This window comes from Oncorhynchus clarkii, chromosome 20, assembly GCF_045791955.1.
Source record: "Oncorhynchus clarkii lewisi isolate Uvic-CL-2024 chromosome 20, UVic_Ocla_1.0, whole genome shotgun sequence".
NCBI lineage: Eukaryota > Metazoa > Chordata > Actinopteri > Salmoniformes > Salmonidae > Oncorhynchus > Oncorhynchus clarkii.
The window spans coordinates 82,086,200-82,112,924 of NC_092166.1; the positions used below are offsets into that span (position 1 = coordinate 82,086,200).

The 26,725-nt window shown below is 41.7% G+C and overlaps 1 protein-coding gene across 7 annotated transcripts in view; it reads right to left on the bottom strand.

Moving 5' to 3' along the window:
* The window catches only part of LOC139376985 (calcium-activated potassium channel subunit alpha-1-like), a 198,021-nt gene that overhangs the window by 20,095 nt on the left and 151,201 nt on the right, over window positions 1–26,725 (bottom strand). For all 7 annotated transcript variants that reach the window (XM_071120020.1, XM_071120021.1, XM_071120025.1 and 4 more), the window contains 4 exons: window positions 24,774–24,806; window positions 17,262–17,355; window positions 7,504–7,627; window positions 6,769–6,993 (listed from right to left, as the gene is read on the bottom strand). In XM_071120020.1, the coding sequence (XP_070976121.1) occupies window positions 6,769–6,993; window positions 7,504–7,627; window positions 17,262–17,355; window positions 24,774–24,806 (476 nt within the window). The remainder of the gene's footprint in view (window positions 1–6,768; window positions 6,994–7,503; window positions 7,628–17,261; window positions 17,356–24,773; window positions 24,807–26,725) is intronic.

Sequence of the window (26,725 nt, forward strand, 5' to 3'; positions counted from 1 at the left end):
TATTATCTATCCTGATGACTAGTCACTTTACCCTGCCTTTACCCTGCCTTCATGTACATATCTACCTCAAATACCTTATTATTATCTATCCTGATGACTAGTCACTTTACCCTGCCTCTACCCTGCCTTCATGTACATATCTACCTCAAATACCTTATTATTATCTATCCTGATGACTAGTCACTTTACCCTGCCTTTACCCTGCCTTCATGTACATATCTACCTCAAATACCTTATTATTATCTATCCTGATGACTAGTCACTTTACCCTGCCTTTACCCTGCCTTCATGTACATATCTACCTCAAATACCTTATTATTATCTATCCTGATGACTAGTCACTTTACCCTGCCTTCATGTACATATCTACCTCAAATACCTCATTATTATCTATCCTGATGTCTAGTCACTTTACCCTGCCTTCATGTACATATCTACCTCAAATACCTTATTATTATCTATCCTGATGACTAGTCACTTTACCCTGCCTTCATGTACATATCTACCTCAAATACCTTATTATTATCTATCCTGATGACTAGTCACTTTACCCTGCCTTTACCCTGCCTTCATGTACATATCTACCTCAAATACCTTATTATTATCTATCCTGATGACTAGTCACTTTACCCTGCCTTCATGTACATATCTACCTCAAATACCTTATTATTATCTATCCTGATGCCTAGTCACTTTAACCTGCCTTTACCCTGCCTTCATGTACATATCTACCTCAAATACCTTATTATTATCTATCCTGATGCCTAGTAACTTTAACCTGCCTTTACCCTGCCTTCATGTACATATCTACCTCAAATACCTTATTATTATCTATCCTGATGACTAGTCACTTTACCCTGCCTTTACCCTGCCTTCATGTACATATCTACCTCAAATACCTTATTATTATCTATCCTGATGCCTAGTCACTTTACCCTGCCTTCATGTACATATCTACCTCAAATACCTTATTATTATCTATCCTGATGCCTAGTCACTTTACCCTGCCTCTACCCTGCCTTCATGTACATATCTACCTCAATTATCTATCCTGATGACTAGTCACTTTACCCTGCCTCTACCCTGCCTTCATGTACATATCTACCTCAAATACCTTATTATTATCTATCCTGATGTCTAGTCACTTTACCCTGCCTTTACCCTGCCTTCATGTACATATCTACCTCAAATACCTTATTATTATCTATCCTGATGACTAGTCACTTTACCCTGCCTCTACCCTGCCTTCATGTACATATCTACCTCAAATACCTTATTATTATCTATCCTGATGTCTAGTCACTTTACCCTGCCTTCATGTACATATCTACCTCAAATACCTTATTATTATCTATCCTGATGACTAGTCACTTTACCCTGCCTTTACCCTGGCTTCATGTACATATCTACCTCAAATACCTTATTATTATCTATCCTGATGCCTAGTCACTTTACCCTGCCTTTACCCTGCCTTCATGTACATATCTACCTCAAATACCTTATTATTATCTATCCTGATGCCTAGTCACTTTACCCTGCCTTCATGTACATATCTACCTCAAATACCTTATTATTATCTATCCTGATGACTAGTCACTTTACCCTGCCTTCATGTACATATCTACCTCAAATACCTTATTATTATCTATCCTGATGACTAGTCACTTTACCCTGCCTTTACCCTGCCTTCATGTACATATCTACCTCAAATACCTTATTATTATCTATCCTGATGTCTAGTCACTTTACCCTGCCTTCATGTACATATCTACCTCAAATACCTTATTATTATCTATCCTGATGACTAGTCACTTTACCCTGCCTTTACCCTGCCTTCATGTACATATCTACCTCAAATACCTTATTATTATCTATCCTGATGTCTAGTCACTTTACCCTGCCTTTACCCTGCCTTCATGTACATATCTACCTCAAATACCTTATTATTATCTATCCTGATGCCTAGTCACTTTACCCTGCCTTTACCCTGCCTTCATGTACATATCTACCTCAAATACCTTATTATTATCTATCCTGATGTCTAGTCACTTTACCCTGCCTTTACCCTGCCTTCATGTACATATCTACCTCAAATACCTTATTATTATCTATCCTGATGACTAGTCACTTTACCCTGGCTTCATGTACATATCTACCTCAAATACCTTATTATTATCTATCCTGATGTCTAGTCACTTTACCCTGCCTTTACCCTGCCTTCATGTACATATCTACCTCAAATACCTTATTATTATCTATCCTGATGACTAGTCACTTTACCCTGGCTTCATGTACATATCTACCTCAAATACCTTATTATTATCTATCCTGATGCCTAGTCACTTTAACCTGCCTTTACCCTGCCTTCATGTACATATCTACCTCAAATACCTTATTATTATCTATCCTGATGCCTAGTAACTTTAACCTGCCTTTACCCTGCCTTCATGTACATATCTACCTCAAATACCTTATTATTATCTATCCTGATGACTAGTCACTTTACCCTGCCTTTACCCTGCCTTCATGTACATATCTACCTCAAATACCTTATTATTATCTATCCTGATGCCTAGTCACTTTACCCTGCCTTCATGTACATATCTACCTCAAATACCTTATTATTATCTATCCTGATGCCTAGTCACTTTACCCTGCCTCTACCCTGCCTTCATGTACATATCTACCTCAATTATCTATCCTGATGACTAGTCACTTTACCCTGCCTCTACCCTGCCTTCATGTACATATCTACCTCAAATACCTTATTATTATCTATCCTGATGTCTAGTCACTTTACCCTGCCTTTACCCTGCCTTCATGTACATATCTACCTCAAATACCTTATTATTATCTATCCTGATGACTAGTCACTTTACCCTGCCTCTACCCTGCCTTCATGTACATATCTACCTCAAATACCTTATTATTATCTATCCTGATGTCTAGTCACTTTACCCTGCCTTCATGTACATATCTACCTCAAATACCTTATTTTTATCTATCCTGATGACTAGTCACTTTACCCTGCCTTTACCCTGGCTTCATGTACATATCTACCTCAAATACCTTATTATTATCTATCCTGATGCCTAGTCACTTTACCCTGCCTTTACCCTGCCTTCATGTACATATCTACCTCAAATACCTTATTATTATCTATCCTGATGCCTAGTCACTTTACCCTGCCTTCATGTACATATCTACCTCAAATACCTTATTATTATCTATCCTGATGACTAGTCACTTTACCCTGCCTTCATGTACATATCTACCTCAAATACCTTATTATTATCTATCCTGATGACTAGTCACTTTACCCTGCCTTTACCCTGCCTTCATGTACATATCTACCTCAAATACCTTATTATTATCTATCCTGATGTCTAGTCACTTTACCCTGCCTTCATGTACATATCTACCTCAAATACCTTATTATTATCTATCCTGATGACTAGTCACTTTACCCTGCCTTTACCCTGCCTTCATGTACATATCTACCTCAAATACCTTATTATTATCTATCCTGATGTCTAGTCACTTTACCCTGCCTTTACCCTGCCTTCATGTACATATCTACCTCAAATACCTTATTATTATCTATCCTGATGCCTAGTCACTTTACCCTGCCTTTACCCTGCCTTCATGTACATATCTACCTCAAATACCTTATTATTATCTATCCTGATGTCTAGTCACTTTACCCTGCCTTTACCCTGCCTTCATGTACATATCTACCTCAAATACCTTATTATTATCTATCCTGATGACTAGTCACTTTACCCTGGCTTCATGTACATATCTACCTCAAATACCTTATTATTATCTATCCTGATGTCTAGTCACTTTACCCTGCCTTTACCCTGCCTTCATGTACATATCTACCTCAAATACCTTATTATTATCTATCCTGATGACTAGTCACTTTACCCTGGCTTCATGTACATATCTACCTCAAATACCTTATTATTATCTATCCTGATGCCTAGTCACTTTAACCTGCCTTTACCCTGCCTTCATGTACATATCTACCTCAAATACCTTATTATTATCTATCCTGATGCCTAGTAACTTTAACCTGCCTTTACCCTGCCTTCATGTACATATCTACCTCAAATACCTTATTATTATCTATCCTGATGACTAGTCACTTTACCCTGCCTTTACCCTGCCTTCATGTACATATCTACCTCAAATACCTTATTATTATCTATCCTGATGCCTAGTCACTTTACCCTGCCTTCATGTACATATCTACCTCAAATACCTTATTATTATCTATCCTGATGCCTAGTCACTTTACCCTGCCTCTACCCTGCCTTCATGTACATATCTACCTCAATTATCTATCCTGATGACTAGTCACTTTACCCTGCCTCTACCCTGCCTTCATGTACATATCTACCTCAAATACCTTATTATTATCTATCCTGATGTCTAGTCACTTTACCCTGCCTTTACCCTGCCTTCATGTACATATCTACCTCAAATACCTTATTATTATCTATCCTGATGACTAGTCACTTTACCCTGCCTCTACCCTGCCTTCATGTACATATCTACCTCAAATACCTTATTATTATCTATCCTGATGTCTAGTCACTTTACCCTGCCTTCATGTACATATCTACCTCAAATACCTTATTTTTATCTATCCTGATGACTAGTCACTTTACCCTGCCTTTACCCTGGCTTCATGTACATATCTACCTCAAATACCTTATTATTATCTATCCTGATGCCTAGTCACTTTACCCTGCCTTTACCCTGCCTTCATGTACATATCTACCTCAAATACCTTATTATTATCTATCCTGATGCCTAGTCACTTTACCCTGCCTTCATGTACATATCTACCTCAAATACCTTATTATTATCTATCCTGATGACTAGTCACTTTACCCTGCCTTCATGTACATATCTACCTCAAATACCTTATTATTATCTATCCTGATGACTAGTCACTTTACCCTGCCTTTACCCTGCCTTCATGTACATATCTACCTCAAATACCTTATTATTATCTATCCTGATGTCTAGTCACTTTACCCTGCCTTCATGTACATATCTACCTCAAATACCTTATTATTATCTATCCTGATGACTAGTCACTTTACCCTGCCTTTACCCTGCCTTCATGTACATATCTACCTCAAATACCTTATTATTATCTATCCTGATGTCTAGTCACTTTACCCTGCCTTTACCCTGCCTTCATGTACATATCTACCTCAAATACCTTATTATTATCTATCCTGATGCCTAGTCACTTTACCCTGCCTTTACCCTGCCTTCATGTACATATCTACCTCAAATACCTTATTATTATCTATCCTGATGTCTAGTCACTTTACCCTGCCTTTACCCTGCCTTCATGTACATATCTACCTCAAATACCTTATTATTATCTATCCTGATGACTAGTCACTTTACCCTGGCTTCATGTACATATCTACCTCAAATACCTTATTATTATCTATCCTGATGACTAGTCACTTTACCCTGCCTTCATGTACATATCTACCTCAAATACCTTATTATTATCTATCCTGATGCCTAGTCACTTTACCCTGCCTCTACCCTGCCTTCATGTACATATCTACCTCAAATACCTTATTATTATCTATCCTGATGCCTAGTCACTTTACCCTGCCTCTACCCTGCCTTCATGTACATATCTACCTCAAATACCTTATTATTATCTATCCTGATGTCTAGTCACTTTACCCTGCCTTCATGTACATATCTACCTCTAATACCTCATTATTATCTATCCTGATGACTAGTCACTTTACCCTGGCTTCATGTACATATCTACCTCAAATACCTTATTATTATCTATCCTGATGACTAGTCACTTTACCCTGCCTTTACCCTGCCTTCATGTACATATCTACCTCAAATACCTTATTATTATCTATCCTGATGACTAGTCACTTTACCCTGCCTTTACCCTGCCTTCATGTACATATCTACCTCAAATACCTTATTATTATCTATCCTGATGACTAGTCACTTTACCCTGCCTTCATGTACATATCTACCTCAAATACCTTATTATTATCTATCCTGATGACTAGTCACTTTACCCTGGCTTCATGTACATATCTACCTCAAATACCTCATTATTATCTATCCTGATGCCTAGTCACTTTACCCTGCATTCATGTACATATCTACCTCAAATACCTTATTATTATCTATCCTGATGCCTAGTCACTTTACCCTGCCTTTACCCTGCCTTCATGTACATATCTACCTCAAATACCTTATTATTATCTATCCTGATGACTAGTCACTTTACCCTGCCTTTACCCTGCCTTCATGTACATATCTACCTCAAATACCTTATTATTATCTATCCTGATGCCTAGTCACTTTACCCTGCCTTTACCCTGCCTTTACCCTGCCTCTACCCTGCCTTCATGTACATATCTACCTCAAATACCTTATTATTATCTATCCTGATGTCTAGTCACTTTACCCTGCCTTCATGTACATATCTACCTCAAATTCCTCGTACCGCTGCACATGTATCTGTTGTTGTACTTCCTGTATATAGATCCATTGTTGAGCATTTCATTCCTCGTGTTACTATTGCATTATTCATTTTTCGGAAGGGCTCGTAAAGCAAGCATTTCACGGTAAAGTCTGCACAAGTTGTATTCGGAGCATGTGACAAATACATTTTTATTTTATTTCTCTTGTGTCTTTCTTCTGCAGGAAAACACATTGAGGATATAAATGTTGTGATTTAACTCTACTCACAGGTAAGATGGAGACTTTGGGGAAGTTGTGAAGGGTCTCCCATTCCCTCTTCAGGTACTCCAGGGAACCCACAAACACGATGGGTTTCAGCTCGTGGTAGTGGAAGTTGCTAGCTCTCAGAGGCATCACAAGGTTCCTAAGGCCCACCAAAGCCGACTTTGCGTCTCCAAATATACAGACGACCACGTGGCCGCTTAGAACAGTCATGGCTGCTTCACTCCGGGTCTGCAATGGTCAGACAGAACCAAACGGGTATGTAAAATTACAACAATACAACTTTGTCTAATTTAAATTGTAAAATGTGTCTATTACCATTTAGCAAATGTGTTCAGATGATTTATTTTAGAGAAGAAATTGTCCATTAAAATGATAATTAGCCTACTGTAATATTTATAGACTGTCATTGTAATTAACAAATTGCAATATGACATATTGATATAAGAAATGTCCTATACACAGGACCCCCTCAGTGGAGCAAATGGCATGTCAACCACCTCATTACCACGTGTTTAACTGCCCTGTCCATGTCTGGTGGAACTTTGTGACACGACAAATCTGTCACGGGGAGAGATCCGTGTCCCAAATGTCACACTATAACCTTTTACAGTGCACTACTGTTGACCAGGGCCCACACGGAAAATCCCAAAGTAGTGCACTATATAGGGAATAAGGTGCCATTTGGGACACGACCCAGTGATGAATGACCACCTCAGCGTGAGGGAGTGAGGTACCCACCAAGATGACCTTCTCGATGTCTTTGGACTGGCACCAGTGGAACATCCCTGTGGAGTCGTACTTCTTCACGTTCACGTCCATGTTGTCAATCTGTTCGTTCCCCGGCATGAGGAGAGGGTCATGCCTAATCAAACAAAAGAAATAGGGAGGGAGGAGAGAGAGAGAGAGAGAGAGAGAGAGAGAGAGAGAGAGAGAGAGAGAGAGAGAGAGAGAGAGAGAGAGAGAGAGAGAGAATGGAGGGATGAGAGATAGACCTTGAGGGAGGATTGGAGGCTTGTCGTCGTTGTGTCATTTTAAAAACGTATTGAACTGGCGCGTTGTCGGCGGCCCGCCGCTCAATATCTGAACATCAAGGTGAAGGGATTATTAGGCAACAAATTGAGAGGCATTATTTATATGCGATAGTATAGCTGGAAAGTGGATCGTTGGTTGGTGAGAAATATTCATCTGGTTTATATTTCATCTGAGCAGATATAGATGCATGTACTGAATATCGTGCATAAAAGCAAGAGATTAAGGACGTCAGGATACTAAAGGATGTTTAGTCTACATCTCAGAAGAACCTTCAGGTAAGGGAACCTGACTGCTGCTTACAGTATGGATTTGTCCAAATGGCACCCTATTCCCTATTATAGTGCACTACTTTTGACCAGATCCCTATGGCACCCTATTCCCTATATGGTGCACTACTTTTGACCAGAGCCCTATTGGAAAGGGTCCCTTTGGGACACAAATTGTGTTCGCGCCCTATTTCACGGGTGTTAAGTGTCCCTGCACTCAACATAGCACTTTACTTCCTTTGAGTTTTCACATATCAGCATGACTTGCCATCAAATTTCCGTTTCTATCCTCCAAACAGACTCATCAATATAACATTAGAAACGTTTTAAAAGGGGATCTGCAAACAAATCACATTTACTCAAAATCGAAGCTTTGTCATATACATTTTTTCCCTGCTCATTCCTGTCAGAAGCGATCAGTGGAGACGCCAGTGGAGACGCCAACAAACTGCAGAATCATCAGAGTGAGTGACATCTAGGACAGCGGTGTGGCGGAAGAAGGAAGGAGAATGCATCAGTACACTGCCACTTGATGCCTCCGAAATGGCACCCTATTCCCTATATATATATACAGTGCACTACTTTACACTAAGGCCCATTGGGGCTTTGGTCCAAAGTAGTGCACTTATATAGGGAATAAGAGTGCCATTTGGGACAAACCCTCTGACTGGCATGAGCATGGAGAATTACGGCCTCCTTACAGCTCCTGACAGTATGCTCCTCACAGTAAAGACTTAACAGACCTCACTTAATATTTCATCGATTTGCCCAATCATATTTTCTTTCTAAACTGAAGGCTATTAATGTTTAAGCATCCAAGCGTTGTGTGTGTATGTCAGGACCAAATAAACAATGTTACTAATTACTGAGAGAGGTTATGAGCATCTGAGCTTGATGCTATCGTACACTGACCACTGAAGTGGTCTCCGAACAAGGGTACCTATCTGTGGTTGTAGTGTGTGCTGACGCTAAAAAAAGGAGATGAGATTTTGAAAACAGTTGTAATATTAATGTTGTGGAGGCAGATAGGGTAGATGAAAGGCATCTCATTTCACATGGGGCCAATCTTAAAGCTCATTGTATATGGGATTAATAATTAGGATATAATGCCCAATCACCAAGTGCTTACAGGCCTAGAAAAAAAGCATGCCTTTTACCATATATAACTTTGAAAATAAATATTGGAATAATCTAGTTTTAGTTCCATGCATCATCACTAGCTCTTGTTACAACATGGATTTCTCAAATTAGTGAAGATTAAACTCTAAAATATAGACAGGAAACATCTGCCTTCAACCCTAGACCTTTAAATACTTCATATATTTTATTAGTTAAGAGCACTGTACCTTTGCTCTGTATGGACATTAGAAGAATGCCACCCTAAGTAAGGTTTTAAGTATGACAGTGTCAGCTGAAACTGCAATCCCTCAGGCTCCATGAGACAGGAGAGCTAAAATGTCTGTCTGTGGGGATTTACCCCAAGGCTATAGCCATAATGTCCTCCCTCTCAGGAAGGTAGTTGGATAACGCAGGCAAACGTCTTCTTTAAAATGCTTTCTACTTCCCAACCTCCAATCTGTCAGGAGAACTCAATTTCACTTTCAAAATGACCTGCATATGTGAGAGACACAGAAAGGTTGTGTTAAAATGGGGCTAGCTGAGGTAATTGTTGTGTTAAAATGGGGCTAGCTGAGGTAAATGTTGTGTTAAAATGGGGCTAGCTGAGGTAAATGTTGTGTTTAAATGGGGCTAGCTGAGGTAAATGTTGTGTTTAAATGGGGCTAGCTGAGGTAAATGTTGTGTTTAAATGGGGCTAGCTGAGGTAAATGTTGTGTTTAAATGGGGCTAGCTGAGGTAATTGTTGTGTTAAAATGGGGCTAGCTGAGGTAAATATTGCGTTAAAATGGGGCTAACTGAGGTAATTGTTGTGTTTAAATGGGGCTAGCTGAGGTAAATGTGTTTAAATGGGGCTAGCTGAGGTAAATGTTGTGTTAAAATGGGGCTAGCTGAGGTAATTGTTGTGTTAAAATGGGGCTAGCTGAGGTAAATGTTGTGTTAAAATGGGGCTAGCTGAGGTAAATGTGTTTAAATGGGGCTGGCTGAGGTAAATGTTGTGTTAAAATGGGGCTAGCTGAGGTAAATGTTGTGTTTAAATGGGGCTAACTGAGGTAATTGTTGTGTTTAAATGGGGCTAGCTGAGGTAAAGGGTAAAGTTTTGGTTGTAATCATACATTGTGCATTACTTGAAAAGAGACACTTCATGATCAGAAGTATGTGGACATCTGCTCGTCAAACATCTCATTCCAAAATAATGGGCATTAATATGGAGTTGGTCCCCCTTTGCTGCTATAACAGCCTCCACTCTTCAGGAAAGGCTTTCCACTAGATATTGGAACATTCCTGCAGGGACTTGCTTCCATTCAGCCACAAGAGCATTAGTGAGGTCAAGCACTAATGTTGGGCGATTAGGCCTGGCTCTCAGTCGGCGTTCCAATTCATCCCAAAGGTGTTCAATGGGGTTGAGCTCTGTTTAGAGCCCTGAATATGCACAAGTTCTTTCACGCCAATCTCAACAAACCATTTCTGTATGGACTTTGTGCATGGGGGCATTGTCATGCTGAAACGGGAAAGGGCCAAACTGTCGCCACAAAGTTGGAGCACAGAATTATCTAGAATGTCATTGTATGCTGTAGCATTAAGATTTCCCTTCACTGGAACTAAGGGGCCTAACCCAAACCAATGAAAAACAGCCCCAGACCATTATTCCTCCCTCCACCAAACTTTATAGTTGGCACTATGCATTCGGGCAGGGAGCGTTCTCCGGGCATCCGCCGAACCCAGATTTGTCGGTCGGACTGCCAGATAGTGAGGCGTGATTCATTGCTCTAAACCACTCTACCGACGCTTGGCATTGCGCATGGCGATCTTAGGCTTGTGTGCGTGCGGCTGCTCAGCCATGGAAATCTATTTCATGAAGCCCCCGACAAACAGTCAACGTTACTTCCAGGGGCTGTTTGGAACTTGGTAGTGATGACAGCCATTAGACGTTTCCACTTCACAATAACAGCACTTGACCGGGGAAGCGCTAGCAGGGCAGAAATTTGAGGAGTTGACTTGTTGGAAAGATGGCAGCCTATGACGGTGCCACGTTGAATGTCACTGAGCTCTTCAGAAAGGCCATTCTACTGCCAATTTTTGTCTATGCAGATTGCATGGCTGTGTGCTCAATTGTATACGCCTGTTGTGGCTGAAATAGCCAAATCCTCTCATTTGAAGGGGTGTCCACATACGCTTGTATATATAGTGTATGTTAAACATTTATTTTTGTAATGAGGCTTGCTTCCTTCTTATGGCTAGAAATAAGCTTGTTCAGGCCACTTTTCTCTCTGTTATTGATTATGGTGACTTGTTTTATATGCATGCAACCTCCTCTGTCTTACAGAGACTGGACTCTGTTTATCATGCAGCCTCCTCTGTCTTACAGAAACTGGACTCTGTTTATCATGCAGCCTCCTCTGTCTTACAGAGACTGGACTCTGTTTATCATGCATTCATGTGCTTCATTACAATTGCCAAGTCTCTCACCCGCCATTGCACATTGTACCAACTGGTAGGTTGGACCTCACTTTATATGCGCAGAAAGATGTATGTGTTCATCTACAAAGCCCCTCTGTAGTCTGGTCTCCTTCACCACCAGCAGTTACCATACCCAGTCTGCTAGGTGGTTGCTACTTAAAGTCCACAGGACATTTACAGTATTAGGCAAGACTGCCTTCTCGGCTTGTGTACAGGACGTATGGAATAGTCTACAATCCCTGCTTCATCTAGATATGTTAGTGTCACTAAATCCATTTTAAATATTGACGGGAGACTCTGTTACAGAGGAAGTGTAAATACTTTTATTTAGGATGGACCATGTTGTTGTGTTGTTCTATGTTTTAATGATGTGATGTATTGATTGTTGCTGCCTTCTTGGCCAGGTCTCCCTTGAAAAAGAGACTCTGGGTCTCAATGGGCTTTTCCTGGTTAAATAAAGGTTAAATAAATTAAAAAATAACATTTTTGGATGGCCTTGCGCTCACAATGGTTGATCATCACAAATAACCACTTTCATTGGCTTATCAACATATATTTTAGCAATTGGTCCAGTAGTTGCCTTCACTGTAAAACGTTCCCTTGTAAATTCACAGCAAAGTTGAATAAATACTGTAATTTTGCTTTACAGCAGGGATGCTGTGTAATGTTTTATACTAAGAAAAACAGTTCTGTATTATTACAATAACATTAATATGCTGGCAAATCTGCTACCAGTATGTTCCTGTAAATTTACACTACAGTATGTTACCGTGATCAGTTTTACGATACCACTACACTTACTGTAATCTATTTTTCTGTGATTGCAATTCATTAATTCATGTTTGAATTAATTAATTCAATTCATTGAGGGGAGGCAGGGTTTGTATGTTACTGTAATTGCAAGGGATTGGTGCAAGCAGGTTGACATCTAGGTAATGTGTTTACATATTACAGCATATCAAATATATATTAACATTTGGCTTTAATATTCTCTTACACTTCAAGAGGCCTCAATACTCTAATAAAAATCATCAGCTGGAGCACCTTTATTTGACCAATCAAGAGCAAATTGTTATTTACAACGCCGACCTGACGTAGTGTTTTTTTTATGCTCTGTAGGAAGGTGAGAGGAAGAGCAGAACAGGTGTTAATATAAGAGTGAAAACATTTAGTGGTTTTTACACCCCCCCCCCCCCCCCCCCCCCCCCCCCCCCCCCCTCACTCAGTGGAGGCCTGTCACTTCAATCTGCGCTCCCCGCCATTACTGGTGAGTGAGGCACAGACTATGTCTGCCAAGATAGCTATCTCTCACAGTCTCAGACACGGTGAGTCCCAAATGGAACTCTATTCGTTATATAGTGCATTACCTTTTGACCAAGGGTCTATCTGGTTATTAGTCATTCACTACGGTCGGGAATATGGTGCTATTTGGGACGTAGTCACTGTTCAACCCTACACCGCCGCTCGCCTCAGCTGCACTGTTCCCGACATGACGTGTGTCACGGTGCGGACGAGTGCGAGCTGACGCTGTGTGACTTTGTCTCGTGACCCATAAGGGCTCTGTGGAAATAGAGTTCATCTCAGCCAGGAGGAAATCACCAAGGAGGGGGTAGATGTGACTTGTTACTTCAGTGACACTTCACATTCTCTCTTTGTCGTCATCAGGCTATATCGCCGTGTCCTTTTCTCAAATAGCACCCTATTCCCTACTTTTGATCAAAACCAAGTGCACTATGTAGGAAAGAGGGTTCTATTTGGGACACAGAACCTATATATAATATCTCTACAGCTGATTCTACTGACTCTACTTCCAGGGATAATTTCTATAGTTTTTGACTTCATAAAGGTGTTTCTAAAAGTGTGTTTTAACTTATTTTTTTTTTACCAGGAGGCAGGTAGCCTAGCGGTTAGAGCATTAGGCCAGTAACTGAAAGGTCACTGGTTTCAATACCCCAGCCGACAAGGTGAGAAAAATGTTGATGTGCCCTTGAGCAAGGCACTTCACCCTAATTTACTCCAGGGGCATCGTACTACGATGGCTGACCCTGTAAAACAACACATTTCACTGCACCTATCTGGTGTATGTGACAATACAGCTTTTTTTTTCTCTTTTAAAATATTGCTTTCATCAACACGTACTGTAGGCTATGTGTTTCATTATTTTCACTACGTAGATTGAGTGGAGTTGAAATTGTTCTGAATGACATGGGTCTCAGATCCAAATAAAAATAAATGTTTTATTTTTAAATTCGAATTAGTAAATATTTATTCTGACTAGCATTGTACATTGTAGATTTATCACTGTGATGGATGGATTTTAGATTCACTTTCCACATGAAAGATAAAACCTCAGTAGCATATAAAATCCATGCATTTTAGAACATAGGAGTTGACAGCTCAACTGAGTGGAAACTCTGCTAGAAGCTGGGCATTTTAAATGGGCTCTTCCAGCATTCCCTTTAGTAAGAGCACTGTAGCTCCTAGCTGTGAATGAGCATTCACTCCCTCCCGCTCCGCTCCAGCAGGCAATGGAATCAGGCAATGGCTTTGAACCCCCCCCCCCCCCCCCCCCCCCCCCCCCCCCATCATACAAACTGACAAAGGCATGCCTTTCAAAAACCCACAGCCAATCTGTTGATCATTACTTATTTACAAGGGCCGTGGGGCCCCCAGGTCTTGTAGAAAACACATGGTGTACGTAACCAGATGTTTTTTCTATCAGCTTGTAGAAATAAAGTATCCCTTAGGCTACTGCAAACAATCGCTTCTTCGAGTTCACAGTGCAGGCAGCCAGACGATGCACCTTAGTATTTCATGAAAGATTAGGTCAGTATACAGTATTGGATCAGATTCACCTATATACAGTATTATATCAGATCAGTATACTGTATTAAAATCAGATTCACCTATATACAGTATTAGATCAGATTCACCTGTATACAGTATTAGATCAGATCAGTATACTGTATTAGAATCAGATTCACATATATACAGTATTAGATCAGATTCACCTGTATACAGTATTAGATCAGATCAGTAAAACAGTATTAGATCAGGTCGGTATAAAGTATTAGATCAAATCAGTGTACAGTATTAGATCCGATCGTTATACAGTACTAGATCAGATCCACCTGTATACTGTACTAGATCAGATTAGGATACTGTATTAGATTAGGTCCACCTGTATACCCAGCACTATTAGCATGGCTAACAGCGGAGTATGATAGGATAGGATGAACTTTAATGTCCAGAGGGTAAAAATTGTCTTAGACAACACAGTGCCGCTGTAAACAAAATAAACACTGAACATACACACTGTGGTGCGTTAGCGTCCATTCAGCTCAGGGCTATATCATGAAAAGTCTGAATGGTATTAAAAGATCCCCAGAGCTTCGACTACCTTTCCAGGAGCCAGGGAAACCTCCGAAAGCGCTACTGTACAGCTCTGACATTCACTTTGAAGCAAATCAGACGAGGCCAAATGCCTCCAATTAAATTTTACATGTGGAAGAAGGTGCTCTGGTCAGATGAAACCAAAATTGAACTTTTTTGGCAACAATGCAAAACGTTATGTTTGGCGTAAAAGCAACACAGCTTCCCCACTGTCAAACATGGTGGTGGCAGCATCATGGTTTGGGCCTGCTTTTCTTCAGCAGGGACAGGGAAGATGGTTAAAATTGATGGGAAGATGGATGGAGCCAAATACAGGACCATTCTGGAAGAAAACCTGATGGAGTCTGCAAAAGACCTGAGACTGGGTCGGAGATTTGTCTTCCAACAAGACAATGATCCAAAACATAAAGCAAAATCTACAATGGAATGGTTCAAAAATAAACATATCCAGGTGTTAGAATGGCCAAGTCAAAGTCCAGACCTGAATCCAATCGAGAATCTGTGGAAAGAACTGAAAACTGCTGTTCACAAATGCTCTCCATCCAACCTCACTGAGCTCGAGCTGTTTTGCAAGGAGGAATGTGAAAAAATGTCTGTCTCTCGATGTGCAAAACTGATAGAGACATACCCCAAGCGACTTACAGCTGTAATCGCAGCAAAAGGTGGCGCTACAAAGTATTAACTTAAGGGGGTTGAATAATTTTGCACGCCCAATTTTTCAGTTTTTGATTTGTTAAAAAAAATGGAAATATCCAATAAATGTCGTTCCACTTCATGATTGTGTCCCACTTGTTGTTGATTCTTCACAAAAAAATACAGTTTTATATCTTTATGTTTGAAGCCTGAAATGTGGCAAAAGGTCGCAAAGTTCAAGGGGGCCGAATACTTTCGCAAGGCACTGTATATACAATAGCAATGTACAGTAGAATTCAATCATATTTTATGCAGAGAGTTTTACAGTTGTTCCATACTCTGCGATGTGACTTCCCTCTGATCTGGTTTGTCTATTACCTTTCCCCTTGAATGATAATGTCTCTTCTATTCCTTCTAATGGCCTCGTGTTGAACAGCAGTTCCTATCACCCGTCAAAATCAATAAACACTCAATTAATTCCATGGGACAAGATAAAAGCAAGGTAGCATTTGATTTTCAGTTTGGATGGCGATGAGGCATATCACACGTGGTCTTGTGAACCAAAAATAGAACTCAAAGGGATCGCTACAATAGAGTTGCCGGGGGCGATAGAGCCACAGGAGTCTCTCTGATTGGTTGGTGCTGTCATTAGTGTCACTGCTGTTTAAAGGTCCAGTACATGTGGATGGGACTGGGACGGGTGACAGTTGAGGCCTTAAAGCTAGAGTATTACTCAAACCGCTTCTCGTGATCGGTCTGTCTCTCTCATGAAATACATATTGAAGCTTATGTCTTGTCTTTTTAACAGCTGACAAATTGACAGCGTAGAAATGTTTCAGCTTTAGAGAGTTCTCTGTCTCGCTCTCGTTCTTATTCTGTGTAATGTGTATCATCAAGGAAGTTACGACTTGTGACTGAATTCAGGAAGGTGAGCCTGTGTCAAATTTTGCAGACTTGGATTTAAGAAGAAAAAAAAGTTAAGCTTGTGCATTAGCGTCCGGTTCAGCTACAACATGAATAGGTCTTAGTCTGATTAAATCAAAATGGTATATCATGCACCGCTGTTGGCGGGAAACATGGGAAAGTTATGCATCTTGTAAATTTGATAAACTTGTTCTCCCAATTTGGAGACAAGTAGGAGAAAAAAAATAACTTGAGTCAGCATCGTTCACACCCTCTTAATTAAGCCTCACTCATCTCCTTAAGAAAAAACAAATGAGTCAGCATGGTATCGTCCTCCAGGAAGTAGTGTCTCTATTATCCCCCTCCATTATCTCAGCCAATCAGGGATCCTGCCTTTCTCCCTACATAGCTCAGTGCTTTCTCCTTGGCTAAACTAGGCTCATAATATTTTTTTACAAAATTCATACAGTATTAACAAATCCCAGACCAGTCTGTAATCAATGCATACGAAAGTTTCCATGTTGAAGAAGGCATTTCTGCAAAAACAAATACAAATATATGTATTTTTTTAACGACCCTACTGTGAAGTAGAAAAGAGCGTCAAACGCCTACGATCCTGAATCCGGGCACATATAAAGAAACACTAATGGAACAGTACTGATAGATAGTGTTCTCTTGAAGCTGTTGTCTTACCTCATCATTTTTGGTGAACCGTTGGGTGAGTTCCTCGTGTTTCCATTGCCTTGTTTCTTTTTAGGCGAAACAGCTGACTGCTGCTCTTCTTCCACTGCAATAACAGGCGAGAGTGGGAGAAGCCAAGGAATGGCTAGGTGAGATCACATACAGGAAGTCTTATACATTTACTGTAAGTTAGTACACCAAGACGACACAGGACAATCGGTTCAAAAGTCAGAGAAGGTCCCAAAGCAAAAGAGGCAAGACAAGTTAGAATCAGGAACAGGAGACTAGAGGAACAGGAGACCACAGGGTGAGGAAGGGGAAAGGACGGGACGGATGTAATGCATGATACAGTACGACCTGACAAATCCCCCAAATGCAACTCAATAAAAATGCATGTGAACATCGTCTGCATTAGTTTAAACATAATGATACAACATGCCATCACCATCATGTTTCTCATTCGATATACCAATGATTTACATGTAAATCTGACTTATTATAAAATGGACTTACTGTAAATCTGACTTACTGTAAATCTGATTTACTGTAAATCTGACTTATTATAAAATGGACTTACTATAAATCTGATTTACTGTAAATCTGACTTATTATAAAATGGACTTACTGTAAATCTGACTTATTGAATATCTTACAGTATCCTACATACTGTGCGTATAATATGATAACAACAGAGTATCTATTTTATTAGGGAAGTCAGTTTATTAGGCAAGAACAAATTCTTATTAACAATGACGGCCTAGGAACAGTGGGTTAACTGCCTTGCTCAGGGAGTTAACCCACTATAGATTTTTACTTTGTCAGCTCAGGGAATCGATCTAGCAACCTTTCGGTTACTGGCCCAACACACTAACCACTAGGCTACCTGCCGCCCCAGTATTGTAACATCACATGAAAAACCAAGCCCACATTTTAATGGCATTTACAAATTATACTTTTCCATTTCTACCTTGATACTGTATATATCTGTTCAAGTTTTGTATATAGATTGTAATCATCCTCAAGCCATTTCTGAATCATTCTAGTTTAAAAATGCACAATGGAATCAACCCCTTGGAATGAGTATCACTAGGAGTGTGTGACTGACTGTGACACATGCATTAACCCCAGTAGGTATGCTAATTCAGTAGACATATGTCCATGTCCTATTAAATCATTACATTAGAAACATAAAGGAACTGCCCAGCGAAAATCACTTGTAAAAGTTCATTCTCTGTTAACTTATATGCAAATAATGTTGTTGACTCTTTAAGTGTATTTGTGGCCAAAGCATGGATAGGAGAAAAAAAACACTTCAATAATCCCATCTCAAACTTGTATCTCAAACTTAAAAAAGGTATGCTATTTCCTCATAGAACATGATGTCCTCTCTCTGAGGTGGATGAGCTGGCCAATCAACGGTCTAGAGGAAGATGAGCTGGATAATCAGCACTCTACTCACATGAATATTTTTTATGAAAGCTATAGGCCCACAGCATTCTGTTGTTGTGGTATGCCCACACCATTCTGTTGTTGGGGTACGCCCACACCATTCTATTGTTGGGATACGACCCACACCATTCTGTTGTTGGGGTACGCCCACACCATTCTGTTGATGGGGTACGCCCACACCATTCTGTTGATGGGGTACGCCCACACCATTCTGTTGTTGGGGTACGCCCACACCATTCTGTTGTTGGGATACGACCCACACCATTCTGTTGTTGGGGTACGCCCACACCATTCTGTTGATGGGGTACGCCCACACCATTCTGTTGATGGGGTACGCACACACCATTCTGTTGTTGGGGTACGCCCACACCATTCTGTTGATGGGGTACGCCCACACCATTCTGTTGATGGGGTACGCCCCACACCATTCTGTTGATGGGGTACGCCCACACCATTCTGTTGATGGGGTACGCCCACACCATTCTGTTGATGGGGTACGCCCGACACCATTCTGTTGATGGGGTACGCCCACACCATTCTGTTGTTGGGGTACGCCCCACACCATTCTGTTGATGGGGTACGCCCCACACCATTCTGTTGATGGGGTACGCCCACACCATTCTGTTGTTGGGGTACGCCCCACACCATTCTGTTGATGGGGTACGCCCCACACCATTCTGTTGATGGGGTACGCCCCACACCATTCTGTTGATGGGGTACGCCCACACCATTCTGTTGTTGGGGTACGCCCCACACCATTCTGTTGATGGGGTACGCCCCACACCATTCTGTTGATGGGGTACGTCCCACACCATTCTGTTGTTGGGGTACGCCCCACACTATTCTGTTGATGGGGTACGCCCACACCATTATGTTGTTGGGGTACGCCCCACACCATTCTGTTGATGGGGTACGTCCCACACCATTCTGTTGATGGGGTACGTCCCACACCATTCTGTTGTTGGGGTACGCCCCACACCATTCTGTTGATGGGGTACGCCCACACCATTATGTTGTTGGGGTACGTCCCACACCATTCTGTTGATGGGGTACGCCCACACCATTCTGTTGTTGGGGTACGCCCACACCATTCTGTTGTTGGGGTACGTCCCACACCATTCTGTTGATGGGGTACGTCCCACACCATTCTGTTGATGGGGTACGTCCCACACCATTCTGTTGTTGGGGTACGCCCCACACCATTCTGTTGATGGGGTACGCCCACACCATTATGTTGTTGGGGTACGTCCCACACCATTCTGTTGATGGGGTACGCCCACACCCATCTGTTGTTGGGGTACGCCCCACACCATTCTGTTGTTGGGGTACGCCCACACCATTCTGTTGTTGGGGTACGCCCACACCATTCTGTTGTTGGGGTACGCCCACACCATTCTGTTGTTGGGGTACGCCCACACCATTCTGTTGTTGGGGTACGCCCACACCATTCTGTTGATGGGGTACGCCCACACCATTCTGTTGTTGGGGTACGCCCACACCATTCTGTTGTTGGGGTACGCCCACACCATTCTGTTGTTGGGGTACGCCCCACACCATTCTGTTGTTGGGGTACGCCCCACACCATTCTGTTGATGGGGCACGCCCACACCATTCTGTTGATGGGGTACGTCCCACACCATTCTGTTGTTGGGGTACGCCCACACCATTCTGTTGTTTGGGTACGTCCCACACCATTCTGTTGATGGGGTACGCCCCACACCATTCTGTTGTTGGGGTACGCCCACGACATTCTGTTGATGGGGTACGCCCCACACCATTCTGTTGTTGGGGTACGCCCACGACATTCTGTTGATGGGGTACGCCCCACACCATTCCAACAAAGAAAAGCTGTTTTTAACATCGGAAGGAAAACTATTTCATAGGTCATATTTCATAGAAATCTGAGAACACCGGGCAGTTCCTTTAACATGCTTCTACTGCTGGCTATGCAAATCTCTCAGAACGTTCATCTGATTAAGATAATAAAGTATAAATATCACAGAGGTGACATCATAAATATGGGCCCTTTGTTCCAAAGTCTGAATGCATCGGAGATGGCTGGTCTTTTAGTTTCCTCTCTCTTCTCAGGGCCTAATGACACTGACTGCCGATGCCCTTGGCTCGTGTAATTAGATTGGTCTGAGTGCCACTATGATTTATTCACAGCTCAGCTGCCCCTTGGACACTGTCTTTACCACTACATGAAACTACACCGACCCAGGGCTCTTCTCTTCGCCCGAAAAAAAAAAGAATGACAAGTTTCGCCTTCCAGTGAAAATGAATCAGGCTAATTCTTTACGCTAGCTGATATCACATTTCTACACGTGAAGAGAAAGCAGAAAGAACAGCTCCTCAGTGCAAGTTCAGTGAAAATGAAATAAAAACAGCAAGTTGACATCTAGCGACTCCTGTGGTTGGCTGGGCGCAGTGCGCGCTGACACAGTCGCCAGGTGTACGGTGTTTCCTCCGACACATTGGTGCGGCTGGCTTCCGGGGTTAAGTGGGCATTGTGTCAAGAAGCAGTGTGGCTTGGTTGGGTTGTGCTTCGGAGGACGCACGGCTTTCGACCTTCACCTCTCCTGAGTACGTACGGGAGTTGCAGCGATGAGACAAGACTGTAACTACCAATTGGCAACAATAAGCAACAACAACAAAAATTTAAAAAAAAATATCCTGGTCCTCAGATGGGCTAACCTCCAATCGCAATGCTGCCGGGCTGTTTATCTATGACAGTATAATGGAGATAGTAGGGAAGCAAAGGTGGAGTCGGCTGGAGATTCCTCAGTCAGTGTGTTCAATATTTAGTCGTTCCCAGCTGACAGCTGCACACACTGGGTCATTAGCAAGGAATGTTACACATGCAACCACTCCACCCCAGCAGTACAGCCTCTGCCTCAGTCACAAACACATGCGTTGTGGTCGAGCAGGGCGTAGTAAAGCCTAGCTACACCAGACCTCAAGGGGGCTTACAACCCCAGTGCTCTACTCCAGCCTAGCAGCAGCCTCAGTGTTGTGATGTTTGCTAGTATCATTGAGGTTCAACCCGAGGGGGCTTGCATCTACTCCACTCAGCTACAGTCTAAAACACAACACGTTGTGTGTTGTTATCCTAGTGGTGAGCAGGGGCCAAACTAGCCACGCTGTGCTGCATGGCACCACAAGTAGGGTTATCACATGTACAGTGTGGTGTTACTGGAGTGACTGGGCTGGTATCTGTATTTAACTAGCAGCCTGCTGGCATCCTCTGCTGCCAGCCCCCCTGGGCCAGCTCTCGGAGGCTATACATTAACACTGAGGGCCTGGAAGACTGCAGGCTTCCTTTACAGTTGTTGACTAGAGGAAATGACCCAGACAAGGCAATACTACTCCACTGTTGCTGCTTTATGGTGGGCTGCGTTGGTTGTGGAGTTGTAGTGCAATTATTGTTTATTTGTTTACCTTCATTTAATTAGCCAAGTCAGTTAAGAACAAATTCTTATTTAGAATGACGGCCAGCCCCGGGCCAAACCCTAACCCGGATGACGCTGGGCCGATTGTGCGCCGCCCTATGGGACTCCCAATCATGGCAGGTTGTGATACAATCTGGGTCTGTAGTGACGCCTCTAGCACTGAGACGCACTGCCTTAGACCGCTGCCCCACTCTGGAGCCCCGAATAGACTGGTTCTGATAGGTTGACCTTTTGATAAAGGGGTCGTCTTTAACTGTCGGAGAAGAGAAGAATGAAAATCAGCACTAGAGAAGAACCATAGATTATAGTCTATACAGTCTATACTGATAGTCTATACAGTCTATACGGATAGTCTATACAGTCTATACTGATAGTCTATACAGTCTATACTGATAGTCTATACAGTCTGTAAATTAGGTGCTGTGAGGTTGAATTCAACTGACTTTATAATGGACCGACTATCAGCGGGAATTGTATTTTACAGACGTGTCATTCACCATTATTTTAAGTCGGGGATCATTCTTTATGGCATAAAAATATGAATAGTTCAATAATTAAGACACTCATTGTTATTAAACACCACTTAACCACTAGAAGTAGATTCTTAAAATGAAAATGTTAGATGTGACGTTTACTTTGCTATTCATAATAAACATGAATTAATCAACAGCAAGGCTTTCAGGTGTTTAATTGTTCTACTCTACTATGAGAATAATCGCAACAGACATTTACAAACGGCACCTGAAAGGGAGGAACTTAACATATTTTATCACAACAAATCTAATAAATTTAATATTTTGAATCCCTAATCAAAGCTGCAAAATAAATGTGTTTATTTAGTTTTGACTTATCTAGTGTTAAAAATATACTTTTTTTTTTTTTATTATGACAAACAAATCTAACAATACCCTCAGGAGAAAGAAAATATATTTCCACTTCTCCCAAAGCTAGCTGGGATCAGAAGCCAATTTGTATAGAGATGATTATTTAAACGGTCAGCTGTCCAACACATTACCGTTCTGGCTCTAAACCTCCTGCACTCATCTGTCCCACGTCATATACGCACAGCTTTACAGGAGGGACAACACATTACCGTTCTAGCTCTAAACCTCCTGCACTCATCTGTCCCACGTCATGCTTTACAGCAGGGACAACACATTACCGTTCTGGCTCTAAACCTCCTGCACTCATCTGTCCCACGTCATACACACACAGCTTTACAGCAGGGACAACACATTGTGGCAGATGTCCTGACTTTCTAAGACCCTCTACTCTAGATGGTCTATAGTAACGTTGTCTCGTCATCCACTACTTGGAATGAATTGTGAAATCGGAGAGAATAACGCTCAATAATTATGTTTTGTCATTGTCAATCTAAAAAAAAAAATCTAAACAAGTGAATAGCTTATTCGGGTGATTGGTTTTGATAGCTGTTTGATTGGTTTTGATAGCTGTTTGATTGGTTTTGATAGCTGTTTGATTGGTTCTGATACCTGTTTGATTGGTTTTGATAGCTGTTTGATTGGTTTTGATAGCTGTTTGATTGGTTTTGGTACCTGTTTGATTGGTTCTGATAGCTGTTTGATTGGTTCTGATAGCTGTTTGATTGGTTTTGGTACCTGTTTGATTGGTTCTGATAGCTGTTTGATTGGTTCTGATAGCTGTTTGATTGGTTTTGGTACCTGTTTGATTGGTTCTGATAGCTGTTTGATTGGTTTTGATACCTGTTTGATTGGTTTTGGTACCTGTTTGATTGGTTTTGATACTTGTTTGATTGGTTTTGGTACCTGTTTGATTGGTTTTGGTACCTGTTTGATTGGTTTTGGTACCTGTTTGATTGGTTTTGATACCTGTTTGATTGGTTTTGGTACCTGTTTGATTGGTTTTGGTACCCGTTTGATTGGTTTTGGTACCTGTTTGATTGGTTTTGGTACCTGTTTGATTGGTTATCTGAGAACTACAGCGCTTTACTCTACAGTGCAGTGATCTTAGCACTAATATCCAGAGATACACTACCTTAGAGCAGTAGCACCATCTACTGCTCAAATTAAAACTAATACTTACTGAAACATAAAGTATTGGGATAAAACTGAAAAACACACATCGTTCTGTGTTATAAAAATGTAATGTTATCATGAAAGACATACGTAGTTAATTTGCCTCACGTACCATACAGTATTTTCTGTCACAGGGCAACATCAAACAGACACTAACCTCCCTCCTAAAGACACACAGACCAGTCCAGTAATGGACAGTGTCTTTTTCAACGTCAGTGGTTGGAGGATGTGGGATTGTTGAGCAGTGAAACACAGCAACTGGCGAGCTGGGTTGAGGTCAATTATTTTCAAATTATGTCAATTCAGGAAGTAAACAGAAATTCCAATTGGATTTTTTTTTCTCAAACAAATTTAGGAAAACTGGAATTGGAAATTCAGTTTACTTCCTGAAATAATTCTTTAACTGAAATGACCCCAAACCTGCTGACGAGCAAACAGGAAAATATGGAGAGTTAGATAGACACAGTCAGAAAGATGTAGGCGGGGAATGGACAGGGGACTGAGAGGAGGGCTAACGACGTTAAGAAACAAATTTAATAACAAAAACATACATGGAAATCAAAACTTACTTGATTTGATATATCCGTTATAGTTATTTTTTGCTGAGAAAGATGCAAAGACAATGAAAAGTTACAGGGTTGTTGCAATGAGCGCAAATTATATAGCCTGATAATACAGGGTATAACGGAAGGTTATAATGTCAGTTATAAAGCTGCTGTTGGGTTCAATCTCTTTAAGGCACTTCTGAACTGAGGTGTGCCTTGAAGACAAAATGGACCAAGCAATGGAAAATAACAATTGGTTAGTAAAAAAATAAGGATGTTTCAATGACTTGCGGTGAGGCCGTCAGCTTAGCCAGATGTCACCAGATTGACTTCAGCATTCAAAATGTTTCCAGATCCCCAAGACGTTAGGAGATGCGCCCCCCACCCGCACCCCACAAAGGTTTAATAATGAAGTCAGACTGTGATATTTCCTTGGACAGGGAGCTGAAATTATGAATGGTTAACTTAACATGATAAACCTTATTGTTACTGACACATACAGTACCTCATACATCGTGACGGAGACCTATAGAACAGGATATTTACCAAGGAAAGGTTTTGGGGAGTAGGTTTCCCCACTCCCCAAGACAAAGAGTATCCCAGATTCCACATGATTTACTTTCTTTAAGTCAGCTTTTGGTCCCCTGTAGAGTCCAACATATTCAACAATACCTTACCTATTGGACCCCTGTAGAGTCCAACATATTCAACAATACCTTACCTATTGGACCCCTGTAGAGTCCAACATATTCAACAATACCTTACCTATTGGACCCCTGTAGAGTACAACATAACGCTCAGGTTTTTTAGCTAATGGCAGGACAGTGAGGGGACATGTTCAACCAGGGAGCATGCTGGTCCTGGCATCTGTCGCCTGCGATTGGCCGGCACAGAACTAACAGGCTAGCATCTGTCCTACAACAAGAGAATGAAAAGAGGGACACCTAGTGAGTTCTGAATGCAGTGAACCGAAAAGTGTCTTTCACATTTAACCCAACCCCTCTGAATCAGAGAGGTGTAGGGGGACAGCCTTAATCGACATCCACAGCACCTAAGGAGCAGTTGTTGACGGTTAACTGAATTGCACAAGGGAGGAATGGCAGATTGTTTTACCTTGCCGCCCCGGGGAGTCTAACCAGCAACCTTTTGGTTACTGGCCCAACGCGCTTAACCGCTACGCTACCTGCCACCCGAAGAAGAGAGAGAGAGAGAGATGGGGAGAGCGATGGAGCGGGAGAGAGAGAGAAATGGAGAGAGCGATAGAGTGAGAGAGAGAGAGAAATGGAGAGAGAGATGGAGTGGGAGAGAGAGAGAAATGGAGAGAGCGATAGAGCGAGAGAGAGAGAGAGAGAAATGGAGAGAGAGATGGAGTGGGAAAGAGAGAGAAATGGAGAGAGCGATAGAGCGAGAGAGAGAGAGAGAAATGGAGAGAGAGATGGAGCGAGAGTGAGCGAGAGAGGGAGAGGAGGGGAGAGGCTCTGGGAGGCCTGGGGGTTAGGAACTGTCACCCTGAGTTTCATGACAACTGGTAACACTCTCAAAATGAAAATGCAAACATAATTTTCATGTCAGCCCGCATGAGGCCCTGCTCTCAGCGTTCAGCACTCCGTGTAGACAGCGACTCTGGAGCATTCTCTGCTAACTTAGCCATGCAGCCAGACTACGGCTAGCCAGCTAGTCACATCCACAACAGCCCTAGCTGGAAGACATGCTGCAGCTGAGGGGAGAGGACAGCCCCCAGAGACTAGACTATCTGCTTTTGATTTAAAAAAATAAAAAAGTTTGTTTATTAAACAAATGTGGACTGACTTTATGTTTCAAAGTAACATGTACCAACACATTGCATATTCTGCTCTTCCCATGCCACGCAACATCCACCAGTGTGGGTTGATGACGTCATGCTCCGACGCATTCAGAGGAGATACAAAATACCTTAGTTATCTGAGACCCCCCCCCCCCCTCGGCTCCATGTCTGT